Here is a 27,911-nt window from a genome sequence, read left to right as displayed (position 1 = left end):
CTATCTAAGATAGAGCTTTCATGTTTTGTAGATTTTTTATGGCAAGCTCTTTCATATCATATCATGACCTATGACCTTCGTCTTAACTATCTAGAACAGAAAGATCATGTTCGTCATATATCGGTGTACATAAGATGCATCGCTGTGTTATGTGAATTCATTTTCAGTTATGTGATCGTTTGGGGCTAGGCTGGGGCCACCATATAGAGTTTTAAAAAATCATGGGAATAAAGATTGATACAAAAATCTTTCAAAAATCGCAACAGGCGAGTCCCGTGGGGATCCAGGTTAAAACAGGTCCTCAGTACCCCCTTGCTTGTCGTAAGAGGCGACTAAATGGGGCGGCCCTTCGGATGAGACCGCAAAAACCGAGGTCCCGTGTCACCGCAGGTGTGTCACGATAAAGATCCCTCCCTGCTCAATGGCCATAAGCGCCGAGCATAGGCCTAAATTTTGCAGCCTTTCACCGGCAGTGGTGACGTCTCCATATGAGTGAAATATTCTCGATCTAGACTCATGTGAGCGATGTGGCCCATAGACCTTTGATTAACCTACGCACAACAACTAATGGTTTATAAAAATATTTATCTGTTTCAGACTCAAATTGTGTCAATACAGAAGGATATTGGTAGAATAGATCACAAAGACCATTTAATAATCATTCAAACATATCTTTGGTGATTCTTTGGTGTAGTTAGTGAGGTTCGATATACGGAAGTGAGTCTCGTTTTGGGTCTCAAACTTGTTATGGAGTCGGCGAATGTCTTCTGGAAATAGCTATGCAACTTGTGATGGTTTTCATGGCGCAAAAACACGCTGAATCCTCTATTGCAGAACTATGGCAGAACATGAACTGGTGCAAAATGTAGTGTATTCAGCACCAGACGAATATGATGCAGGAATTTCACATATGGTAGATCACATCAGTTTTCTCAATGATGAGGATGACATCTTACCACGGATAACACGCATTGATTCTTCGGAGGTTGTGTATCGGGCTCACAGGAGAGCGAAATTAGTGGGCAGATATTTAATGGGAGATATTTTAGGGGAGGGCTCATATGGAAAAGTTAAAGAAGCTCTCGATACGGAAACTCTACAAAGACGTGCAATAAAGATTATAAAAAGGAGAAAACTGAGAAAAATAAACAACGGGGAGCAAAATGTTAAAAGGTAATTGTTCATATGGTCAGATAACTTAAGCTGTTTGCCATAGGATATATATCACATAACATGGATTGGTTCTTGACTTTAACAGGTCACAGAAATGTAGTATAATTTGGGGTTCAGAATTTGGCATGTGTTTACACTAACAGGAAGGGAGAAAATGCAACAGACCAGACTGGGATTTGAACCCGGACCCCCTGAATCTCTAGTTAGGTGCTCTACCAACTGAGCTGTTTGACCGCTACATTCCTCCCTCCTTAAATTGTCTTTGCCCTCGAAGACACACACTTAGTCTCTTTTTGCCCCTAGCAGGACTCTCGCTTGCAAGTCCATTTTGAAGCCGAACCCCTTGAATCTGTAGTCAGGTGCTCTACCAACTGATAGGGCTGAAACAATATGCCCCCTTCACGATACGATACATATTGCAATACTTTCAATACAATTAAAATTTACAGAAGAAACCAACAATAACATCAATTGAAGAAAAAATTAATACCAAAATTCAAAATCATAATTTTAAAAGCAAAATGTTTTGAAACTGCCAAATGGCAAGATGCCTGTATTGGCTCTGTAATTTAAACTTAACTGATAAAGTTCATTATTATTTTCGTCAACCTCAAGGCAAACAACAGTCTGATCATTATTCAATGCAATTTTGTTCCCCATGCAGATAAAAATAAGAAATACAGGCCAAACCTGATGTATTTTACTGAACCTGTTTGTAATAAACGTATTGAATTGAAAATCGAGGCAATGAATCAAACATTGAATCGAGCGTTTATATTGAACAGTATCGATATTTCGGTGAATCGTTTCAGCCCTACCAACTGAGCTATCTGGCCACCAGCAATTGAACTTGGCTGACTGTTACACATGTAAAAACCCTATACACTTGCTTCATGTACTCTATAATGGAGTGAAGGTGTCCACTGTTGCAACAATTATTGATGTTCCACCCAAGTTATATGTGGATTCTCTCACTAAATTTTTTTTATTTCTTTATATTGAAAATGATGTAATCCTACCTATTGTTCATATAATGAGTATGACAGGTGTATGACTTTAACAACATTTGATTACCTGCACCAATAACTATACCAATAAAATAAAGCATGTTCAAGGCATGATTTTAGTAACTTATAACTAAACTTTATTACATATTCACATCAGATTGTATTATTATTTTTCAATGTGTTCTTTCGGTCAACATTTATAACAGAGGTCAAGAATTTGCAAGAAAATCTGATCTAAAATTTAGGGATGAAACGATGCATTGCAATGCAGCCAAATCTCAATGCAGTGGTCTCGATTTGATGTTCGATTTATCCCGGGTCTGTTTCGGTTTGATACAGTACTTAAATTATAGCACACACTGTTTAAACATGGTTTCTGATTGGCCAATGGAATTGCAAATTTTCTAATCAATGTACGAGTTGACTTTCTGTATCAAAATGGATGCAGTCGAGTTGAAAAATGCACCCCCACATATAGATCGTGAGTATGGTGACATTTCGGCTGTAGGACAAGTGATAAGAGTGTTGCAACGTGACAATATGTTTAAAAGATTTAACCGTGAAAACGGGAAATACTACAAATCTTGCAACACATTTGCAAAGGAAGCATGACATTTATGGAGAGTATTCTCTACAGCAGGTGATAAGAGTCACTAGTCAGTGCGCAGTGGGCTTCACTATCTCCAGAGAATGTGGAAACTTTGATTTTTCTCAAAAAGAATGCTGTTCTTGATGACATTTTCTAATTTTCCAAATAATGGGAACTTTTGAGTTTTGAACAATTATTCTAGTCATGTTAAACTCTTTTTTTTTTTTATGTTAAACTTTTTTATATTATGTTGAATATATTTGCAGAGAGCAATAGATACAATGAAACATAAAACATCTTAGCATTATCAAGAATTTGGTACATGCCAGTCGTCAACAAATCCCGGGAGCCCAATGCCTGGGACCTGGTAAAATTGGAAGCGGGCATGTTGAAATTGCATACTTATAAGCCCGAAGGGCATGTAAATTCCAAAGCTTAAACCTCCTTATTTTTTATAATGGTGTACTTTTGCTTTTGATTCGAATGATCAATTCATTCATCAGATGTTTTATTTTCATTCGTGAACAACATAACATATCCAATTAAATATCATCTACAGCATTAGATGTACTTAAAGTGTTTGTTTATATTATTCTTTCAACGTGTAGTATAAAATTTTAATGACATATTATTGTACCACAATTTCCAAGAAACTCTTTTGCAGTAGAGACACAAAAAGTGTACAGATTGAAAAAAAAAATGGTGACAATAGATGCTCTTGGAAAAGTAGATTTCCTTGGTATTGATAGGCAAATCAGAATAAAATTACTTAATAAAATTCAGGGCATGTAAATATTTGATCGGGCTAGTGGAATATTAGTGGATATGCCTGCCCAAAGGGCATGCGCTGACAAATCGATAATCATCAAATTGAGACTATTGAATATCGAATCAAGAAGGCACAGATGAATCATGTTACCAATCAAATTGAAATTAGCTGTTTTGAATCCGCTACAGCTTCTTGAGAAGCGGTAGCGGATTCTAAACAGCTAATTTTAATTAGATTGAGATGTTACATACCACTGCTTGGAGCTTGTCAAATAATATTCTACCTTTTTTTTTCCAGAGAAATTCAACTCTTAAAGAAACTAAGACATAAACATGTTGTTGATTTGTCGGATTTACTTGAAAATGAAGAGAAACAGAAAATGTATCCTTGCCTGTAGTTCTATGACATAATTTACTGTGTATTACTGTATTATGTTTTATCTAATGAATGTACAGCATACAGTACCTGGCCGTATGTCATTTAAAGAATTTGTATTTACTATTTATAATTTATTTTCAAAACAATTATAAAGTGTGATTTCAAGGTAATATTTTTAGCAATGTGTATGTGATGATGTAAGGAATATTGTGGTTAAGATGGTGTAAGGAATATTGTGGATAAGATTATGTAAGGAATATTGTGGATAAGGTGATGTAAGGAATATTGTGGATAAGGTGATGTAAGGAATATTGTGGATAAGGTGGTGTAAGGAATATTGTGGATAAGATGGTGTAAGGAATATTGTGGATAAAGTGACGTAAGGAATATTTTGGATAAGATGATGTAAGGAATATTGTGGATAAGGTGATCTAAGGAATATTGTGAATAAGGTGATGTAAGGAATATTGTGGATAAGGTGATCTAAGGAATATTGTGGATAAAATGGTGTAAGGAATATTGTGGATAAGGTGATGTTAGGAATATTGTGGATAAGATTATGTAAGGAATATTGTGGATAAAGTGATGTAAGGAATATTTTGAATAAGGTGATGTAAGGAATATTTTGAATAAGGTGATGTAAGGAATATTGTGGATAAGGTGATGTAAGGAATATTGTGGATAAAGTGGTGTAAGGAATATTGTGGATAAGATTATGTAAGCAATATTGTGGATAAGATTATGTAAGGAATATTGTGGATAAGGTGATGTAAGAAATATTGTGAATAAAGTGATGTAAGGAATATTGTGGATAAAGTGATGTAAGAAATATTGTGGATAAAGTGATGTAAGGAATATTGTGGATAAGATTATGTAAGCAATATTGTGGATAAGATTATGTAAAGAATATTGTGGATAAGGTGATGTAAGAAATATTGTGGATAAAGTGATGTAAGGAATATTGTGGATATGAATATGATGATGTAAGGAATATTGTGGATAAAGTGATGTAAGAAATATTGTGGATAAAGTGATGTAAGGAATATTGTGGATAAGATTATGTAAGCAATATTGTGGATAAGATTATGTAAAGAATATTGTGGATAAGGTGATGTTAAGAATATTGTGGATAAGGTGATCTAAGGAATATTGTGGATATGAATATGATGATGTAAGGAATATTGTGGATAAGATGTGGAATATTGTGGATAGTCTCACAAGTGTTTTAATTTGAAAGGCCAATTTTGAAAGTTAATCTTGAAATGTTGATTAGATAAAGATTGATTTAGAATACTAGTACTGCATGATCTCAGGTGTTCAATACTCTAGTTAAGAAAGACAGAACATAAATTTTACAACTTCTTCCTTAAGTAAACTTAGGTATATGGTCATGGAATACTGTGTCGGAGAATTACAGGAATTGTTGGAAGCTGCTCCTGATAAAAAGTTTCCAATTTTCCAGGCGCACAGGTAAGAATAATTTCTATTTCAATTTTTCAGACACATAGGTGACTATGATTTATTAGAGCCCAGGATCTCCCCTTTTTAACGCACCTGATCCAATGGATCGAGGGAGCTTTATTGATCAGAGCCTGTTATTTGTCTATCCCTTGTCTGTCTGTCTGTTGTCTTTTGTTAACTTTTAACTCTCTATCTTTTGTCCTCCAGAACTGTTGAAACATATTTACCAAACCCGTAACACAGATTATCCTCGAGTAAAGAAGATTCCATTCTGGGTTTATTTTATTACAAATAAAGGGCCTGTTTTACTTCAAAGGGGAAATAGTAAAGGAATTCTAAAATTAAAAGTCCTCGTCTTGTTTTGACAAGCAGGTAAAGATGACATTGACGTGAAAGCATCTTTATATAGATTGGGTTTCCTCAGAGAATCACCCCCATTTCTAAAAAAAAAAAAATTAAAATGGTTACTAAGAAATCTTGCATAGGAATGCCTAGAAAATCATTTTGATTGTATTCCAAGAACAGGAAAGCTACTAATTGCTAAATTGATATCCAAGCATAATTGACACATTCTCAAACAGTGTAGTTTCCAAGTGACAGCAGGGACACTATAAAATATCCTCCATAGAAAAACAGACTGTAGTCATTTTTCAAAGATAGGTTGAAATCATGGTATCTTTAGCCTAGGTGGGTAAAATCTTTGGACGACGGCATCAAAGGTCCAAGTCTGTTCACAGGATACTTATAAATGGAATGTTATTCTTTCAAGATCTTCAAGTCTACAAATGTAAAGAGGCATCATTATTGTAGGTTTAGGTTGCTGAAATCCAACTGAAAGAATAATTAGAACTAGAATGTTATTATCGTTAACAGTCTGTAGTGTCTGTGTTTATCAGTCTGTACTGTCTGTGTTTATCAGTCTGTAGTGTCTGTGTTTATCAGTCTGTAGTGTCTGTGTTTATCAGTCTGTACTGTCTGTGTTTATCAGTCTGTAGTGTCTGTGTTTATCAGTCTTTACTGTCTGTGTTTATCAGTCTGTAGTGTCTGTGTTTATCAGTCTGTACTGTCTGTGTTTATCAGTTGGTACATGTAGTGTCTGTGTTTATCAGTCTGTAGTGTCTGTGTTTATCAGTCTGTAGTGTCTGTGTTTATCAGTGTGTACTGTCTGTGTTTATCAGTGTGTAGTGTCTGTGTTTATCAGTCTGTAGTGTCTGTGTTTATCAGTCTGTAGTGTCTGTGTTTATCAGTGTGTAGTGTCTGTGTTTATCAGTCTGTACATGTACTGTCTGTGTTTATCAGTGTGTAGTGTCTGTGTTTATCAGTGTGTAGTGTCTGTGTTTATCAGTCTGTAGTGTCTGTGTTTAACAGTCTGTACTGTCTGTGTTTATCAGTCTGTACATGTACTGTCTGTGTTTATCAGTCTGTACTGTCTGTTTTTATCAGTTGGTACATGTACTGTCTGTGTTTTAACAGGTACTTCTCTCAGTTGGTGAATGGGTTGGAGTACCTTCATGGACAGGGAATCGTTCACAAAGATATTAAGCCTGGTAACCTGCTACTTACAACAGAGGAGGTTCTGAAAATAACAGATTTTGGTGTTGCAGAGGTGAGTTCTGAAAATAAAAAATTTTGGTGTTGCAGAGTTCAGTTCTGTATACAGTTTTGATGCAGTTGGAAGTATTTCATTACACTCCTATAAGCTTACAATATCTTCCTCTAATTGGATACTCTCAGTTTGTCAGCCAAAGACACAAGAACTCTATTCTGACTACAGATTTTTAATTCCCATTTGGGTCCCATTATGAATACCTTGTTGTGTGATATTTCAGGCCATTGAACCTTTTGCTGAAGATGACACATGCCACACCAGTCAGGGGACTCCAGCATTCCAGCCTCCGGAGATCGCCAATGGAATGGAATATTTCTCCGGATTCAAAGTGGACATCTGGTCCAGTGGTGTCACACTGTCAGTAACTGATTGATGAATTAGGTCATTTAGTTTTGATTTCCTGTGGTGACAGGTAGAGGGTTATTTTGTTTTGATTTGTATCTTTTTTTCGACAGATATAATATGACGACAGGCATTTACCCATTTGAAGGAGACAATATATTTAAGTTATTTGAGAACATTGGCAAAGGCCAGTACCAAATTCCTGATGGAGTGGAGGACAATCTCAGAGATCTACTCACAGGTCAGTGGTCACTTCAAAAGTCAATTAGACCAGCTATTGGTCATTTCAAAAAGTCGTAAGACCAGTCCATAGTGGCCTCAAAAGGCCATAAGACCAGTCAGTGGTCATTTAAAAAAGTCATTAAACCAGTCTGTAGTGGCCTCAAAAGGCCCTTAGTCCAGTCAGTGGTCATTTCAAAAAGGTCATTAGACCAGTCCTTAGTGGCCTCAAAAGGCCATTATGATTTGACCACTAAGTGTTCATTGCTAAAGGCCATTAACATCGAAGCAGCTACACATACCGTATCTTTGTTATCAATGATTTGGGGATGATTTCAAGCAAACTATTTGCAAAGTAAATGATACTCATCTCCACAAATACATTACTGCCTTCTGATGACTGGTGTATCTTGGATGATCACAGTAATATGTTGTTAGTTATCTTGTGTCATCAGTGCTAGCTAGGTTATAAATAAATTCTCTTGCAATGTACTGTATGTGGGTTTTGTGGTACAGATGAAGGATAGAGAGAAAATCTCGTGCATCACGACATTGTCGTCTATCTCTGACAGTACATGTCAACACAAATTACCCTCAAATGTGGAGTTACAAGATTATTTTATATTGTTATGTCATGCTTACAGAATGTAATAAATGTACATTGTCATTGCTGGAGTGCAAAAAATCAATGACTTTTTCATTGACAGGCATGCTACAGTTTGAGGCAGCAAACAGATTAGCTTTAGCAGAGATTAAAAAGCATGAGTAAGTTGTATTAAAGTACACGTTCTCATATTGCCTGTTACATTTTGGATTTCAAGATTGATTGGCTAAATGTACTAAAGCAAAGGTAGAGAATTAAAATGGGTAATTAGGTTTTTAGCTCACCTGAGCTGAAGGCTCACGTGAGCTTGTGTGATCAAAATTTGTCTGTTGTCTGTCGTCGTCGTCATTGTAAACTTTTCAGGTCCTCAGTACCCCCTTGCTTGTCGTAAGAGGTGACTAAATGGGGTGGTCCTTTGGACGAGACCACAAAAACTGAGGTCCCATGTCACAGCAGGTGTGGCATTATAAAGGTCCCTCTCTGCTCAATGGCTATAAGCGCTGAGCATCTAGGCCTAAATTTTGCAGCCCTTCACCGGCAGTGGTGATGTCTCAATATGAGTGAAATATTCTCGAGAGGGACATCAAACAATATTCAATCAATCCAGAACCAATGGTTCAATTTCAACCAAACTTAGCACAAAGCATCCTTGGTTGAAGGGCTTTCAAGTTTGTTCAAATGAAGGGTCATGTCCCCTTCAAAGGGGAGATAAATCACATAAATGCAAAAATAGGGTGGGGTCATTTAAAAATCTTTTTCTCAAGAACCACTGGGCCAGGGAAGTTGAAATTTACATGGAAGCTTCCTGACATAATACAGATTCAAGTTTGTTCAAATCATGGCCCCTGGGGGTAGGTTGGGGCCACAATAGGGGATCAAAATTTTACATGGGAATAAAGAGGGAAATCTTTTTAAAATCTTCTTCTCAAGAACCACTGGACCAGAAGAGCTGAGATTTACATGAAAGCTTCCTGACATAGAGCAGATTCAAGTTTGTTCAAATCATGGCCCCCCTAGGGGTAGGTTGGGGTCACAATAGGGGATCAAAGTTTTACATGGGAATGAATAGGGAAAATCTTTAAAAATCTTCTCAAGAACCACTCGGCCAGAAGAACTGAGATTTACATGAAAGCTTCCTGAGATAGTGCAGATTCAAGTTTGATAAAATCATGACCCCCGGGGTTAGGTTGGGGCCACAATAGGAATCAAAGTTTTACATGCAAATATATAGGGAAAATCTTCTCAAGAACCATTGGGCCACGAAAGTAGAAATTTACATGAAAGCTTCATGACATTGTGCAGATTTAAGTTTGTTCAAATCATGGGCCCCAGGGGTAGGATGGTACCACAATTGGGGATCAAAATTTTACATACTAATATATAAAGAAAATCTTTAGATACGGGCCAAGGTGACTCAGGTGAACGATGTGGCCCATGAGCCTCTTGTTAGTTAAGTGAAGTTAATCCATGAGCTTCCCTTTCAGTTGGGTAAAGAGAAAGCACCCAGTGACTCCCGGATTTGTGGCGTTTAAGCCGGTTCATGGACATGAGGATTTACTTAGAGGTTTTACAGTTATACCATACTTAGAAGATTTGCATTTCCACAACAGTGAGGAGGAGGAGGAGTTTGAGGATCACTATTTCTCAAGCGTGACAAATCCTCCAACAGAACTCCACAATGCTAGTGCTCAAAGTAAGTTGTGATCCCAAATCAGTACACATCCTCCACCACTCAAATGCTCTAAATAAGTAGTGATCCCAAATCAGTACACATCCTCCACCACTCTAATGCTCTAAATAAGTAGTGATCCCAAATCAGTACACATCCTCCACCACTCTAATACTCTAAATAAGTAGTGATCCCAAATCAGTACACATCCTCCACCACTCTAATACTCTAAATAAGTAGTGATCCCAAATCAGTACACATCCTCCACCACTCTAATGCTTTAAATAAGTAGTGATCCCAAATCAGTACACATCCTCCACCACTCTAATGCTTTAAATAAGTAGTGATCCCAAATCAGTACACATCCTCCACCACTCTAATGCTCTAAGTAAGTAGTGATCCCAAATCAGTACACATCCTCCACCACTCTAATGCTCTAAATAAGTAGTGATCCCAAATCAGTAAAAAAATTGGTGATCCCAAATCAGTAGATTTTGATCCCAAATCCGTACATGGTGATCCTAAATCAGTATGCCTCCTACAATTGATCTCCATCACTCTCATGCATAAAATAAGCAGTGATCCCAAATCAGTACTTATTCTTTATAATCTCCACCATGCTAATGGATAAAGTACCATAATTTTTAGTAATAAGGTTGGGTTTTTTTTCGCTAGATGTAGATTAGAATAAGGCAAGGGGAAAGAAAGATAACTCTGATATATAACATGTTTGTTGAAAGGAGTGGGTTCTAGATTTCAGACTGGTACACTCTATTTTATTATATCTTACATGAATAGATGAGGTCATTAATTAATATATTGCATACCAGTTATTTAAAAGAAATGAAACACAACAAACTTTAACTATATATATAATTACTTTCAATCTGTTTTACTGGGCTTGCTGAAAATAGTCAATACGTAAAAACCAACATGGCAGATGATCAACAGTAAACAAAATCTGAATGGGCAATGTTTAAAGTTGAATTGGCAAAGCGTAAATTTCATTTACCATATCTTCATAGTGAATAGCCTGATTACATCAATATTTATACTTTTGGCCTTTTCTTTAGACTCCCAACACTCAGATTGTAGTGCGTGATTGACATTGCATTAGGGCTATTCCAGAAATAAATACATGGGGGGGGGGGGGGGGGGGGGGGGTCGGGAGGCACCTTTTGTATATATCAAGCACCCATAAAAAAAAATAAAAAATTACCCCATGACCCATCAAATTGATAAACTCATTTTACAATGACCCATCTAATTAAGAAAAAAACTAACCAGACCCACCACAAAAATATTTTTAAAAATGAAAACGGTACAAATATCGCGAGGTTTTCGGGACAAACATTCTAGTCAATGACGCGGTAATGCTTGTGCGACATTGTATCACAGTAGTTCTGAAGAAACGATGTCACATCAACAATCAAAGGCATCTATGGCGGGAATGTTGGAAAGATTGGGAGTCCAAACGATGCTATTATCATGAAATGGGTATGGATATGTTTTTCCACGAATCGTTCGTCTTCTAATGGAGCCCGCGCCCGAAGGCCTCTATATCACCATCACACTGACTGATAAATATAACGCATCGGTGCCCTCGAATAAATCAACTAAGGTTTGCCTATTTTTATTAGAAAACGGAATACCTATTGGTTTTAAAATATTCCCAAAATCGATGCACTGTAAACTGTAATAATCTACAGAACAGAGTTCGCCGCCATCACGTCCAAAGGGACCCTACTAAACGCGCCTCTAATTTGAAGAGTGCCGTAATGGAAAGTTATGCGCTGCAAAGAGCGACAACTCGAATAGTTCTATGTTACTTCCGATTTCCGATTTCGAAAGCACGTTTTCAATTTTCCCTCCGACGTTTTGTAACCAACATGACAAGAGCGACAATAAAAATATTCTGAAAACTCAACACCCACGTGGCACAAAATAAAACAATAGAAACTACCCACTACCCATAATAAATATTTTTTTAATAGTCCAACCACGGACCAAATAAAATATGAAAAAATACGACCACCCACACAAAAAAATATCATTTGCCGCCCGACCCCCCCATTTGATCATTTCTGGAACAGCCCTTAGTTTATTCACTCTTGTTTCAGACTCCCAACACTCAGATTGTAGTGCGTGATTGACATTGCATTAGTTTATTCACTCTCGTTTCAGACTCCCAACACTCAGATTGTAGTACGTGATTGACATTGCATTAGTTTATTCACTCTCATTTCAGACTCCCAACACTCAGATTGTAGTGTGTGATTGACATTGCATTAGTTTATTCACTCTCGTTTCAGACTCCCAACACTCAGATTGTAGTGTGTGATTGACATTGCATTAGTTTATTCACTCTCGTTTCAGACTCCCAACACTCAGATTGTAGTGCGTGATTGACATTGCATTAGTTTATTCACTCTCGTTTCAGACTCCCAACACTCAGATTGTAGTACGTGATTGACATTGCATTAGTTTATTCACTCTCGTTTCAGACTCCCAACACTCAGATTGTAGTGTGTGATTGACATTGCATTAGTTTATTGTGGGGGGGGGGGTGTATACTGGAATTGGGTTGTCCGTCTGTCTGTCCGTCCGTCCGTCTGTAGACTCAATGGTTTCCAGACTCTAAAGCATTATCCTTTCCACCTACCGTCACCATATCATATATATGGACTACCCATGGGATGAAGATGTTCCCTATCGATTTTGGGGTCAAAAGGTCAAAGGTCAAGTGCACTGGACATCGAAGTAGCAATATGGTTTCCGGGCTCTAAAGCGTTATACTTTCCACCTACAGTCACCATATCATACATATGGACTACCCATGGGATGAAGATGTTCCCTATTGATTTTGGGGTCAAAAGGTCAGAGGTCACGCGCACTGGACATCGAAGTAGCAATATGGTTTCTAGGCTCTAAAGCGTTATCCTTTCCACCTACAGTCACCATATCATACATATGGACTACCCATGGGATGAAATCATTCCCTATCGATTTTGGGGTCAAAAGGTCAAAGGTCACATGCACTGGACATCAAAGTAGCAATATGGTTTACGGGCTGTAAAGCGTTATCCTTTCCACCTACAGTCACCATATCATACATATGGACTACCCATGGGATGAAAATGTTCCCTATCGATTTTGGGGTCAAAAGGTCAAAGGTCAAGCGCACTGGACATCGAAGTAGCAATATGGTTCGGTTTGTCATGCCATTTGTTTTTTACACTCAGAAAAGAGGTAGTTTATACCTATTACCAACACCCTTTGGGAGATTGGGGTAAGCGGGGGGTATTCTTAGTGAGCATTGCTCACAGTACCTCTTGTTCACTCTCGTTTCAGACTCCCAACACTCAGATTGTAGTGCGTGATTGACATTGCATTAGTTTATTCACTCTCGTTTCAGACTCCAACAATTGTGAAACACATAATACGGAAAAGAAAGAGAAAAAGAGAAGAAAGTCCAAGAGTGGTCTACTGAGTTCGTGTCGTCCGTCGTAATCGTTACTGATATAGCATACACACACTGTAGAGGGGAGGGGTAGCTTCGTTCGCAGGGAGGGGGGGTTTATTCTGGATGGGGATCAGCTTTAATATGTTAGTCTCATTGTAACCTCTGTGGGCCGAGGACCAGTGTTTTCTGTAATGTACAGGCATTGTACACACAGAGCAGACTGTGATTTGTTTTTATTACAGTAGTTAAGTTTGTATATCCATTCCATTGATGTCATGTCGAAAAGCCTCAATGAAAAATCACTTGTATATAAAAAAAAATTTGTTTGTTATTTTTGTAGAATTTGCAAATACCGTATACATGTACATGTATCTCGAATTTTTTGTGCTGGTTTTATTTTACAAAATCAAGTCAAAATATTGCCCATGCATTTATTTTGTTTATACCACCACCGCCAATCCCAGGGATCAAACATGGATCCACAGTGGTGAGAAGTGAGTGCATCAGCCACTACATTACCAAGACACCCAAACTCTTATTTCGTGAAGATTCATAACTGTATAAGGGTTGTTCCAAAAGTTCATGGACTATGTCCATTATTTTCAATAGTGTAAATTGTTTATATCAAATTTATTTACAGGCGGTACTTCAGAAGTACATGTACATGTATTTTGTAGATAATGTGCAAAGTTTTAACAAAATGCCTTGAAATTCTTTAATTCAAGAGTAATTACTGTTCACACCTCAGGTCAGTGGACGACGATGTCAGAATTACAGTGAATGTCAAGATGCACAGAGAGAAATCTTTACTACTATATAAATGTACAGTGTACATGTATACATATACTAAAAACATGGTTGTTCTTTGTGGTAAACAGGAGATATATGGATTTTTCCTGTTTATCTGACAGAATGTATGTCTTGTGATTTTTATGGTGTTTTTTAGAAGCCTAAGTGAACTTTACTGATCGCCCGTCGTCTGTCTATCCGTCTGTAAATTTATTTTACATTTTCGACTTCTTTTCCAGAACCGCTAGGCCAATTTCAACCAAACTTGACAAAAAGCATCTTAGGTGAAGGGCTTTCAAGTTTGTTCAAATGAAGGGCCATGCCTCCTTCAAAGGGGAGATAATCACAAAAATGCACAAATAGTGTGGGGTCATTTAAAAATCTTCTCAAGAACCACTAGACCAGAAAAGCTTAAATTTACATAAAAGCTTCCAAAAATAGTGCAGATTTAAGTTTGTAAAAACCATGATCCCCGGGGGTAGGTTGGGGCAACAATAGGGGATCAAAGTTTTATATACAAATGTATAGGGAAAATCTTTAAAAAATCTTCTTCTCAAGAACCATTGGGCCAGAGAAGTTTACATTTACATGAAAGCTTTCTGACATAGTACAGATTTAAGTTTGGTAAATTAGGTAGGGTGGGGCCACAATGGGGGATCAAATTTTTGCATGTGAATATATAGGGGAATCTTTAAATATGGGCTAAGGTGAGTGATGTGGTGCATGGGCCTTTTGTTTAAATGCCTAGTGGATATATATGTCAGGAAGTGCTAGTAAGAGATTGGTAATGAAAGAGAATCTGAGTGGGTTTGAATACTATTGCAGAGTTTTTCACTTCTTTTATCTTCTACTTTCCTAAATCTTAATTTTCTAACGCATTTTTCTCTCGAAAACCAGCATGGATACCCTGCCTTTAGTTTGGTTTTAGCAATTCATTATTACTTAAGTGACATATCAGACTGGAGTTCATTTAAAAACAAGAGGCCCTTGGACCACATCACTCACCGGAGTCACCTTGGGCCTGCCTTTGTTCAGCTGTTGTGATTTTTAAAAGATTTTTTTATCAATCTATTCCCATGAAAAATTTTGACCCCATATTGTGGCCTCTACATAGCCCCAAAGGATCACAACATAACTGAAAGTGAATTCGCACAACACAGCTATGCCTCAACATACCGACCAACATACATACAGACATATCTCATTAAATAGTCCAGGAGATACTGATTAAGTCAGGTTTTTTTAAAAAGTAGGTCAAGGTCACAAGATCTTGTCATGAATCTATATACAAAATATGAAAGCCATATCTTAGATAGCAGGTTATGTTTTCTCAAAAGTAGGTCAAATTCCAAGGTTATAATATGAAATAAAAGGTCTTGCCAGAAGAAATCTAAATACAATATATGAAAAATCTACCTTAAATAGTTCAGGAGATTTGAATAGGTCAGATTTTTATCAAAAGTAGGTCAAACTTTCAGGTCAAGATCTCACCATTGCATCACATGGAAGGACATGCTGTAAAGAATGTATATACAAAATATGAAAGCCCTAGCTTAAATAGTTCAAGAGATATTTTTAAAGATTTTTCGTATATATCCGCATATAAAACTTTGATCCATTATTGTGGCCCCACCCTATTCCCAAGAATCATGATTTGAACAATGTTAAATTTAGTCTATGTCGGGAAGCTTTCTAATTAATTTCAACTTTTCTGGCTCAGTGGTACTTGAGAAGATTTTCCCTATATATCAGCAATATATATATATAACTTTGATCACTTATTGTGACCCCACCTTGCTCATGGGGACCATGATATTAAGAAACTTGTGTATCTGTCTTCCTTAACAGTTAGAGTTAGTGTACCAGTCTTCCTTAACAGACTTAGTGTATCAGTCTTCCTTTACAGTTAGTGTATCAGCCTTTCTTAACAGTTAATGCATCAGCCTTCCTTAATAGAGTTAGTGTATCAGTCTTCCTTAACAGACTTAGTGTATCAGTCTTCCTTCACAGTTCGTGTATCAGTCTTCCTTAACAGTGTATCGTTAGTGTATCAGTCTTCCTTAACAGTTAGTATATTAGTCTTCCTTAACAGTTAGTGTATCAGTCTTCCTTAACAGTTAGTGTATCAGTCTTCCTTAACAGTTAGTGTATCAGTCTTCCTTAACAGACTTAGTGTATCAGTCTTCCTTCACAGTTAGTGTATCAGTCTTCCTTAACAGTGTATCGTTAGTGTATCAGTCTTCCTTAACAGTTAGTATATTAGTCTTCCTTAACAGTTAGTGTATCAGTCTTCCTTAACAGTTAGTGTATTAGTCTTCCTTAACAGTTAGTGTACCATTCTTCCTTAACAGTTAGTGTATTAGTCTTCCTTAACAGTTAGTGTACCAGCCTTCCTTAACAGTTAGTGTATCAGTCTTCCTTAACAGACTTAGTGTATCAGTCTTCCTTAACAGTTAGTGTACCATTCTTCCTTAACAGTTAGTGTACCAGCCTTTCTTAACAGAGTTAGTGTATCAGTCTTCCTTAGCATTTAGTGTATCAGTCTTCCTTAACAGTTAGTGTATCAGTCTTCTTTAACAGTTAGTGTATCAGCCTGCTTTAATGACTATATTGAGTTGACCTTTTGTTTGACATATCACGTTTTTACAGGCTTGAGTTTATTGCCAAAAAAGTAGCCATTTCTGGTTTATGTATCGGGCCTCCTTAATAAAATTGTTACATTGTCCCATGAAGGCAGCTGTAATCCCTCTTTTTTGGTCAGACCAAAAACTACCAAGATGCAACACTCCACACCCCCCCACCCCTGAGAAAATTTATTTGGGGTGTCCCAGCAGAAGTGAAGTAGAACATTGCCCAGAGAATTCTAAGTGTCACCCCACTAACAAAATAACAGTTGAAACTTCATTTGCCCATATATGTATTGTCTAGAATTTTCTGTACATGGGCATCTACAAACCATAGGCACTTGAATCAAATATGACTAACTATTTACTAAATACTTGTGTTATAATACCCTGAATAGAGAGTAACAGATAGCTAAAGAGGAGTAGGAACAGGAATGAGTACTAACAATACACAATCTCCAAGTTGCCCAATAGTTGTTATCTTTATGAATTGTGAAATGTATTTTTGTACACACTCGAATGCTTGTATTGTGTAAAATAAGATTACCTGCTGTCATGCAACAAACCAAACTACAGAGAAACATGGATTTAATAAGTACGAGTATTTGTGACTGAAAAAGCTCACACATAATTTATACGCATTCTATATTGAAGTAAGTTGGGGAAAGTTTGAAGTTTTTTTTTAATTGAAGCTTATAATGCCTAAACAACCCCAACTTACTTTATATCCTATAAAATGAGTAAAAAATTACCTTCATTCTAGTGATCAGCGATCCAAAAAATTAAACACCACTCCGATTCCACGCAAAAGTACTCTGAAGTTGAAATTAAAAATATGCTGGAGTTCCTCATTGACAATATCTTCGTAGTCTTTGGTGATCCTGTCTTCCAGCAGTCTGTTGGAATTCCAGTGGGTACAAATTGTGTTCCTTTGTTGGCCGACCTGTTTTTATATCTTATGAAGCAGCATTTGTTCAAAGGCTTCTACATGAGAAGAAAAAAATTTCTTGCTGTGGCCTTCAACTCGACATTTAGATATCGATGACGTTTTATCTATTAATAATAATCTTTTCATTCATATGTTGATTCCATATATCCCAGTGAACTTGAAAAGAAAGAACCCACAGAGTCCTCCACATCTGCTTCATACTTATATATTTTATTGAAAATGGATATTAACAGCAAACTAACAATTCAACTTTTTGACAGACTGGATTATTTCAGCTTCTCCATTGTCAACTTCCCATATTTATGTAGCAATATTCCATTATCACCGGGGCCTTCATGGCCTAGTGGTTAGAGCATCGCGCTCAAAATCACACTGCCTCTCACCTCTGTTGGTGCGGGTTCTAATCCCGCTGGCGCTGGTAAGTGAGAAAGTTTTCCAGTTTACTTTTGGAAGGTCGGTGGTCTCTTCCCAGGTACATTGTATCTGGGTTCTCTCTTCCACCAATAACAAGAGGCCCATGGGCCACATCGCTCACCTGAGTCACCTTGGCTTACATTCAAAGATTTTTAGATATTAGCATGTAATACTTTGATCCCTATTGTGGCCTCAACCTATTCCCGGGGGCCATGATTTTTACAAACTTAAATCTGCACTATGTCAGGAAGCTTTCGTGCAAATGTAAACTCTTTGGCCTAATAGTTCTTAAGGAGAAAATTTTTTAAAGATTTTTTTTTCTATTTATTAGTTATGTGAAACTTTGATCCCCTATTGTGGCCCCATCCTCTAGCCCCAAGGGTCATGAGTTTAACAAACTTGAATCTGCTCTATGTCAGGAAGCTTTTGTGTAAATCTCAGCTTTTCTGGCTCAGTGGTTCTTGAGAAGAATTTTTTTCAAAATTTTCCCTATATATTTGTATGTACAACTTTGATCCCCTATTGTTGCCTTATCTTACTCCTGGGGGTCATGATTTTAACAAACTTGAATTTGCACTATGTCAGGAAGCTTTCACATAAATTTCCACTTTCCTGGCCCAGTAGTTTTTGAGAAAGAGATTTTATAAGATTTTCGCTATATATTTCTATGTAAAACTTTGATCCCCTATTGTGGCTCCATCCTATGCCCGGGGTCCATGATTTTAACAAACTTGAATCTGCACAATGTCAGGAAGCTTTCATGTAAATCTCAGTTTTTCTGGCTTAGTGGTTCTTGAGAAGATTTTTTCCTATATATTTGTATGTAAAACTTTGACCCCCATTCTACCCCTGGGGTTCATGATTTTAACAAACTTGAATCTGCATTACATCAAGAAGTTTTCATGTAAATTTCAGCTCTTCTGACCCAGTGGTTCTTGAGAAGAAGATTTTTAAATGACCCCACCCTATTTTTGCATTTTTGTGATTATCTTCCTTTTGAAGGGGGCATGGCCCTTCATTTGCACAAACTTGAAAGCCCCTCACGCAAGGATGCTTTTGACCAAGTTTGGTTATAATTGGCCCAGTGGTTCTGGAGAAGTCGAAAATGTTAAAAGTTTACAGACGGACAGACGACGGACAACAAGCGATCAGAAAAGCTAAAAATCTGGGAACCACTAAACAACTGAAAAATTGTTAAGTGTGGCGGAAAACATCAATCAATCAATCCATTATCACCTGCATATGGTGTTTATATCTCTCAACTGATTCAATACGCAAGAGGTTGTTCTGCTTATGATCAGTTTTTTAATCAAAGCAAGCTACTGACAAACAAGTTAATGTTACAGAGGTGTCCACAGGCAAACAACCAGTCATTGGGTAAATGCTGACGTGTTTCATACCGATTGTTAGGCCGTTCTTCGCACACTGATTATGACCACGGATTACTCCGTTTACCTGATCTAGATATAAGACTCACAGTGGGTGTGACCGGCCAACAGGGGATGCTTACTCCTACAAACGTAATTCCACCTCTTGTATATCTAGGGGTTCGTGTTTGCCCAACTCTTTATTTTGTATTCCTTATAGGAATTATGAGATTTATCACTGTTATCTTCACCTTTTCATTGCATAAATAATTTTTTTTTATCATACTTCAAGATAGAAAAAATGTTTTTTTTAATGAAAGAAAGTATTCATAAAAAGACAATCTATCAGTAAATACAATTGTCATTTTTGTGCATGTTTCCTGACATGATTTGACCTTTGTTCCCTTCTTGCCCCACATCTTCGAAATCACTGTAGTAGAACAATGAGCTGTTGACCTATAGCCTCTCTGAAGGGCTGAACAAAGTCATGTAGGATCTGCTAGCCGAGCACACTTCTTTCATGCCAAATTCATGTAGGATCTGCTAGCCGAGCACACTTCTTTCATGCCAAATTCATGTAGGATCTGCTAGCCGAGCACACTTCTCTGATGCCTTTTCTTTGTTATTTTCAGTTTTAGCTATTCTGGACCCAAACTGTATAGCTCTTTTGGGAAAAAGAGCAGATTTGGTCAGTCCCAGCTTAACAGCACACGCCCTCAGGAGAATCTTCTCCCCCAGACCCCGTGGGTAACAAAGATTCGCCTGTTGTGAAATTTGAAAATACATCAAAAGTTGTTACGTAATTTTGATTTCAAAATATTTATAGCAAGATGTGTTTCTAAAAAGATTAATATCATGAAAGCTGTAACAGGTGATGCAGTCAATGAACTTTTAACACACTCACCTTAACTTGCACAGGGAGTGTTTGTAGATAGGACACCACGTTTTCATCAAGAAATGGAAATCTGGCCTCCTTGCCATGATCTGTTATAACTCTGTGAAAGTGTAGTACAGTGTCATTAAACAATCAACTTAACAAACATTAGATACACGATGTTCTCCATACTTAGATTCTACTATCACAGTTTTGTGTTTTCATGTACGCTTCCTTATATACAAATGTATAAGTAACGGATGTAGAAAAAACAAATGTAGAAAAATAAGCAGCATTTTTTTGGTTTGATAGGAAATGTAACACCTGTCATCCCGTCCGAGATTTCTGGCTGAAATTCTCTGAATCTCCATGTTTATTTCATCAACAAGGCCCTGCCATCCCGACTCTCTACAAAATGATCAAACAGTTGTAATGACTTTAACATCATCAACAAGGCCTTGCCATCCTGACCCTCTACAAAATGATCAAACAGTTGTAATGACTTTAACATATCCACTAAAAATTCTGGCATGGTAATCTGTACCAACAAATTACATGTATTGCCATTTTAAAATTACTTACTCAAATTTTCCTCTGTGTCGTGAGTACCCAGCAAACTGCTCATCAGCCCCCATACCACAGAGTACGACCTACAAAGTAGAGAGATACCACAGAGTATGACCTACATAGTACAGAGATACCACAGAGTACGACCTACACATTAGAGAGATCAGACTTAAATTGCTGTGCACAGTGTCTGTCTGGCAAACATTCATACTAAAACTGCTCTGACCTTGGCACTACTTTTGTATTCAATCCCAGCATGCTCTCCATTTCCAAGAATTCCCTCCCCTCTGGCAGCAAACCACACAGCACAACCAATACTATCATCCAGCACTGTCTCCAAGGGGTACAACAGATGACGAATGTGTTCAGATCTATAAAACAGAAATCAATTAACCAAGAAACAATGATACTGGGATATAACTTAGCAACAGGTGTGAATTTAACACCATTTACCATCAGCCTCTTGTTTTATATCTATCATAATATTGTTACACACAAAGTTTCATAAAAATCTGTGACATACCGTGGCCACTGAATTTTGATAGTTACATAGAATCAGTCTTAAGATGTTGTTTCATCAACTGCATGCATGGGGCCCTCTATTGTGAGTGTGCTTTTGGTCAGATACAGTTTATTCTTTATATTATTGCATTAATTCATCTAGCACATTGTAACAGAAGTATCAGCAAGGTGAACACTTTACCTTTGTTTTTGTAATTCTGCTATGCTTACATTCACCTGTAAAACAAGAAAAAGTTACATAGTATATGTTTGTACACTAGGAATCATCCAGATCTGAAAAAAAACAACTAATGCACAGATTTAATCCAAATTTTCAGATAATTACTACGGTCTACACTCTATGAATACAGTGAAACCTATCTTATTTAACTTGCCTTGAAAGAAAATTTTGTATCAGACTGCACAGTGTTAAGAACACGAGGGGGAAGGGGGTGGGGTGGGGTGGTGGTTATTGGGAATGACATTGGGGTCAGAATTCAAAGTGAAAAGGATTACACAGGCATTGAATAAGACAGGTTTGACTATATATACTGTAAACATGGGTATGTCTGTAAGTTGCTAATTACAAGTATTTCCTTTGCAAACCAAATGCATGAGAATCATCAACTGATAAATTGTATAACTATGGGAATAGTACCCATGGGGATAATTTACACAAAAACTTGTAATCGCATATTTAGTTTAAATAACCTCCACGCATAAATTTCCACATGTACAGAATTCTTCAGTATTACACTAGTATTCCAAAACATTGTATTTTTCATTTGCTTGTTTTACCTCCTTTCAAGATTTTTTTTTACTCATATTAAGACATCACCAGCTGTAGGTGAAGTACCACAAAATTAGACTTATGCTTAGCACTCAGGGCTGTGGCAATGTGGGTTCTTTAACAGCTGCGAAATGGGACCTCCATTTTTAAGGTCATGTCCGAAAGACCCGCTATTCTCACTTCTAAATTATGCTGAGCATTTAGCGAAGGAGTAATCACTACCTATATTTACGTCTTAGGTTTGTTGCAGCCATGGTGTGAACTTGGCTTGAACTTGCGACCTACCGGTCACAGAGTGAACATTACACCACTTGTTGGTAGTAACTGGTCTCAATACATGGTAAACATTCATGTGGCACACATACTGTACATATAAATGAGCTAGGAAAGAAAACTGACCATGTTTCAACTATCATATCATATAATCAATGCTAAAGTGTTGTATACTTTTTGATAATTGTGAGTCAATTTATAATCTCTTTATACTACATGAATTTGAAAGTGCATCTTTAAGATACATGCAAATTAATGCTAGATAACCAAAATTGGACCAGTTACGGAAGATGGTCCGATAACTTTTACTAAATTCCATATAGGAATTTTTAGTGCATGGTCAAAGTTTAGGACTGGTAGATTTCAAGAGCTGTTTCAGTATAAATTGTAGTACATTGCACAGTTTATTGACAGAAGTTTACAATCATAAAATATAGAACATTCATCAGGGATTAAAATCCTCAAACTAAGTGGGGTTTATCAAAAATCTTTTTATCATCTCACAAATACAAAAAGCTTCCTGATGAAGATTTGAAAAGCTAGTATGGGCATTACATTCAGATAGTAAATGCTGCATGCAATTTCTCAGTTATGGTTTTGTCATAACAGATTTTATTTCCAGCGATTTCTATGTTTGCTATATGAAATTTGACTTATTGCAGACATTTGAGTGATTATGCAAACCACAATGTTGCCACTATTCTGGGAAAAACTCACAAACACATAAAACATTTACCGTGAACAGTGTGGAATGAGTTGAAAATGAAAACTATGTTATTACAGATACTGCCTTTACCATAACAAAATTCCATTTCCTGTCTGGATTAAGTTCTTGTAAAGCCTGAAATCCAGTCTGTCGATCTGGAACATTCCATTTCTCCTCCTCGCTAGGTTTTCTGTAGGAAGACACGCTATCACTAAGACTGATTCAAGCTTTCTCACAATCAATTTACACATTCAATAGGATGCATTATATAGTACTGTACCTCTCAATAAATTTACACATTTAATAATCTAATAGTACATATTATATAATACTGTACCTCTGTTTCTGTGGAGGAGTCCTCTCAAAGGCGACATTGATTAAATCGACAGATTCTTGGCTTGGAAGACACCTTGGGGGAAGAGAATGAACCCACAAATTTATCAGAGCGATAGAATCAAGTACTGTATACAGCAAAAACTTTGCCTAGTTTTATCCATTTTAACTTATCCTAAACTGAATGAATTAAAAACTGGGCAAATGTAAACTTATGTACATGTATTACTTTAAAGTACTAAGCAAAAAACAAATTTGGGCAAATTTAAAAAACTTTGGCAAAAATAACACTGGGCTGGCAAGATTTTCTAGTATGAATTATCAAATTCTCAAGATCCTTTTGATTAATTTCCTACATCTATTAGAAAGCTTCATACTTGTCCACTAGGGCTGCTAACACTGCCGAGTCCACACCACCAGAAAACAGAACGGCAATTTTGGCACAGCCTCTCATAACTCCGCCTTCTGGATGTCGTAGTCTTACATCACTCAATCCATCAGACAAACATTTATGTATTTCAGGTTTTACACTATCACGTAATGGATTTTCATCATCAGGTTGATGATGTGAGAGGTTGGATGTTGCTTTCAGATCACTGTCATATTTGTGTTCGTTTTGTGACAACAGAATCTGATTGAACACTCGGACTGTTACACTCTGTAAAAGCAGATGAATGAGGTGATGCACGCAGGAACAAAAACTGGCATCCTCTAACAAGTTACGAATCACTGATTCTGGGTCATTAATCATGATTTTGGAGAGTTCAAGGTCTGGGATACTTTTGTTTAATGGTGGAATATTTCTGGTAAGATGATACTGAGAGTGAAGGTTAAATTTCACATTGCAGTCAATGTCCCCCGCGAGTCCTGACTGAAGGTTGTCACTTGTCACGAGATTCATCGTCCCTGGCCACACTGCATCCGTCCAGCTGTACACAGTTACGTTCAAACAGTCGGTCTGCGTCCAAGTCACCGAGTACAACCCAATGGATGGAACCTCTCGCAATTCCTACCATAAAATGAAAACTTTAAAATCTATGCACTCACTATGTTTCATTTTTTAAAAAAAAAAATCTGCATTTCCTTGCCTTGTGATATTGCATGTATAAAAAATATATGAGGAACATTTATACAACAAAAACAAAATGCCTGGTCATTCTCAACCTTCACAATGCCTGGTCATCCTCAACATTCACATACAAGAATACCTCTGTGTTTTGTCGCACTGATGTTAGAATGAAAGAATCTTCACTAGTTCTCGGCAAGTGCCAACACATGCTCCGTCTTCCAAAAAAGTCCCTTCCAAACCACAGTGTTTTCTTTTCTTCCTTAGAGTATATGAAATGATACATCATAATTTTGAAAAACAAAACTGTAATTTAAGTATTTTCATAAGAAGGCGGCAGATAATTTAAACATGCTGCCTTGACTTGATCCCCAGTTGCTACATTTCTGGTTTCATTTAACACCAGTGAACTGGATGGATGGGTGCGGCTTATCAAAAAGGAAAGTTCTACTGTTCCAATATTTAATCAATCTGGCTGCTCTAGAAAATTTCCATCCAGATAAATATTATGTACACTGTGAATTTAGCTCACCTGCCAGTAAATGCATGCCCATGGTCCATGCAATTTTGACAAAGTACTCAGAATATGCTCCGCGTCTGACTTTTCTGACAATTTTTCCAATAGCAAAGCTGTATCATTTTCCTCCTCGCTGACCTTTTTTTAAAAGAGAAAGCAAAATTTAAGTTCACCAGAAAGACGTATATAATTAAGTAGTAAGTCTGGGCAATGTACATATATAATGACCTGCAAGCCCCCGAAAATCTCTCCATTCCACAGCAGACAACATCCTCGTTTGTTTCTCGCTGGTTGAGGAGTAAGTGGTCCTCTCATGTGCAGCACATGCCCAGTGAAAACCAGATGATTCTGTTGATCAATTATCACATCAGCCTGTGAACTTGAATCTGGACCTCGGTTTTGTAATCTTGTACAAGCACTGACACAATCCTGTGAAGAAACAAAATGAATGATTATGTAAGTCAAGGTCATTTATTGACTGACAATGCCGTGCACACAGTGACAACATACATTAATCCTACAAGTATGAACCTTGGTTAACGTTCATAAGCTCGGAGCTGCTCCTTAAATACTTCTTTTATGCGGTTATAGAGGGCAAAGCCCTCTCACGGCCCAAAGGGTCGTGAGAGGGGAGCTCCCCCTATAGGTAACACGTACAGTGTATATACATGTTTAAAAGGAAAATATAGAAAACTAATGAAAAATTAAATCATACCTATGGAACTTGAAAATTTTGGTCCCAATGGCGTCAGTTTGAATGCTATCGCGTGGACTTAAGAAATGAAACTTATAATTCTTAGTTTGATGCATGTATCAAACGAAACATTGGACGGAAAACTTCATCAATGCGCGTAGTGCATTGATGAAAAAGTTTTCCGTCCAATGTTTCGTTTGATACATGCATCAAACAAAGAATTATAAGTTTTATTTCTTATCATTTAATTATGTTTTTAAGATAGAAAAACAAATAGTTTCTCCAATCAAAAAGCTTAAATTAACGTTTCTGAAATAGCGCGTACGAATACATATAGGCAAGAATGAAAACAACAACAAAACGGCATGGCTGTGCATTCAGGTCAGGAACAGTTACTGTGCAGATTTAAATGGATTATACGTCAAATTAAAGGTGCAATGGTTAAAAGCTGAATTAAATACAAAGGAAGATAACAAGTGGTGACTGGATTTATGCTGCATCATGTTGGAGGAGACGTTGAACACTGGTTGTGTCGTTGGAACGGTGGAATGCAATTCGGCTCAATTTCAATATCGAGGAAAAAGTTCAAAACGCACTCGTTGACTGAGCCCCATATAACGCAGTTCAATTTCATTGATATTTACCAGATCAGAAGTCGCCACTTGCTCCGTCATGTTATCGATTTTGTAAAGCAGACGATTCATACCAGGAATTTGTGTAATCTGTCTACTTCTACCAGTAAGTGGTCTACGTCATCAAGTTGACTATTTTGCCACGTCATCGCCTATGTATGTTGTTTCTTTAAATTAATTTGTATTTTATTCATATCTTTAGTTGTGCTAATTTTTTATAGCAATGAAAAACAAAAATCAAACAAATGCATTTTGTTATATATAATGCTTGTGTGGAAAATCCCGTTCCATAAATAGCACTAAAATTAGAACGGGGAAGACGCATTCCAGAGAAAAGTAGTCCCGCGTGCTTAGTGCAGATGAACTCTGAACGAAATTTTGACAGAGAAATCAAGCGAATTTTTCAACCAATCAGCATCGTTTATGATTCATCACTTTAAAAGTTATTAAATGATATGTATTTCCCATTTTGAATCTCGTGTACCCAAGTTCACGTCGTTCTGAGATGTTACATTGAATCCATAAAGGCATGTAAATCTTATTTTCTTAATCATATATAATCACTCCTCGATTAACGCAATTGTACAACGTTTCCTATGTTTGGTATTTGCTAAACACTGACGCTAAATATGACGTCACAATGCACTGTTTACATCAGTTGCATAGCGTTTCACGCGTTCAATGAATAGGCGGATCAAAAATGTCCAAAGTTAGAATACTTTGATTGAGCTCTGTCCTCACACGTTAGGTGCTAATATTTCGGGATAATTTTTTGTTCTGTTATGGATCTAGATACTAATGCCAATATTTTTTGCTTCGCCTCAACACGTTCACGCCGTAAGACATATTAAAAAATGAATAAAATAAAATGTAATGAAAGAAATACATATACAACATACAATATGAGTGTCGCCGCTGAATTTCTAGCAGGCTGGAGTAACCAGAGATATGTATGACTGAAAATTATTCCGACCTGATTATTTCCTCGCAGTAAAACACAACATATCCCACACATGATCCTTAAAACCACTACCCAGGCTTCTCGATATCTGTGGTCAATGTAGGCTGATCAGATGCAGGTATGGCATTGATATTACATTAGAAATCACTAAGTGAGTTACTAAGTCGTCAATATTGTGTTATTGCAACACGAGAAATGCTTAAGGTGGACTAATTTTAAAACCTTGCACCACATACGTGGAACTACAAATTCCGTATCATGAACGCGGATGGTCAATATAAATGTGTATCGGTACTAAATCCCACATGGACAACCGAAATGCTGATTATGATAATCATTACAGGAAATATCGACACAGTGATTAAAGTCTAACACTTTACTTAACCCCGGCAAATGGCAAAACAGAGTCAGAATGATGACTTTAATAAGATATCTAATAAATTTTATAAGATACCTCATATAATTTACATTTTATAAGATATCTCATAAAATATATAAAATACCTTATAAACTATATGAGATATCTCATAAACTTTAAAAAATAGCTTGTATATTAAACAAGATATCTTAT

The 27,911-nt window shown here is 36.9% G+C and overlaps 2 protein-coding genes across 3 annotated transcripts; one reads left to right on the top strand and one right to left on the bottom strand.

Moving 5' to 3' along the window:
- Nucleotides 1-534: 534 nt before the first annotated feature.
- Nucleotides 535-15,483, top strand: LOC125670731 (serine/threonine-protein kinase STK11-like). Its single transcript, XM_048906084.2, has 9 exons — nt 535-1,173; nt 3,836-3,919; nt 5,297-5,386; nt 6,851-6,983; nt 7,207-7,343; nt 7,442-7,569; nt 8,255-8,312; nt 9,636-9,844; nt 13,236-15,483. The coding sequence occupies exons 1-9, from the start codon at nt 839-841 to the stop codon at nt 13,328-13,330; spliced, it is 1,269 nt and encodes a 422-aa protein (XP_048762041.1). The 5' UTR covers nt 535-838; the 3' UTR covers nt 13,331-15,483.
- A 4,236-nt stretch (nt 15,484-19,719) lies between these two features.
- On the bottom strand, nt 19,720-27,550 carry LOC125671698 (asparagine synthetase domain-containing protein 1-like). Of its 2 annotated transcripts, none has more exons than XM_048907557.2 (13): nt 27,353-27,550; nt 25,282-25,482; nt 25,069-25,191; nt 24,679-24,798; nt 23,848-24,479; nt 23,475-23,546; nt 23,228-23,327; nt 21,571-21,605; nt 21,094-21,238; nt 20,883-20,950; nt 20,625-20,708; nt 20,331-20,421; nt 19,720-20,188 (listed from the first exon to the last, which is right to left on the bottom strand). In XM_048907557.2, exons 1-13 carry the CDS (start codon nt 27,392-27,394, stop codon nt 20,000-20,002), a joined length of 1,902 nt encoding a protein of 633 aa, XP_048763514.1. In that variant the 5' UTR covers nt 27,395-27,550; the 3' UTR covers nt 19,720-19,999. The 2 variants fall into 2 exon arrangements, with proteins under 2 accessions (XP_048763514.1, XP_048763515.1); XM_048907558.2 differs by having other exon boundaries at nt 27,279-27,534.
- Between the last annotated feature and the right edge of the window lie 361 nt (nt 27,551-27,911).

The sequence above is a fragment of the Ostrea edulis genome, chromosome 4, assembly GCF_947568905.1.
Source record: "Ostrea edulis chromosome 4, xbOstEdul1.1, whole genome shotgun sequence".
Taxonomy (NCBI): Eukaryota; Metazoa; Mollusca; class Bivalvia; order Ostreida; family Ostreidae; genus Ostrea; species Ostrea edulis.
The sequence above is the reverse complement of the archived record's forward strand: the minus strand, read 5'-3'. Positions and strand labels throughout refer to the sequence as shown.

Coding starts and splice junctions, on each gene's coding strand:
- LOC125670731 (XM_048906084.2), top strand. CDS start 839: ATGGCAGAACATGAACTGGTGCAAAATGTAGTGTATTCAGCACCAGAC. Junction 7,570..8,254: donor TCTCAGAGATCTACTCACAG/GTCAGTGGTCAC, acceptor TTTCATTGACAG/GCATGCTACAGTTTGAGGCA. Junction 8,313..9,635: donor GCAGAGATTAAAAAGCATGA/GTAAGTTGTATT, acceptor CTTCCCTTTCAG/TTGGGTAAAGAGAAAGCACC.
- LOC125671698 (XM_048907557.2), bottom strand. CDS start 27,394: ATGTGTGGGATATGTTGTGTTTTACTGCGAGGAAATAATCAG. Junction 25,483..27,352: donor TACTGCGAGGAAATAATCAG/GTCGGAATAATT, acceptor GTTTCTTCACAG/GATTGTGTCAGTGCTTGTAC. Junction 24,799..25,068: donor GGGCATGCATTTACTGGCAG/GTGAGCTAAATT, acceptor ATATACTCTAAG/GAAGAAAAGAAAACACTGTG.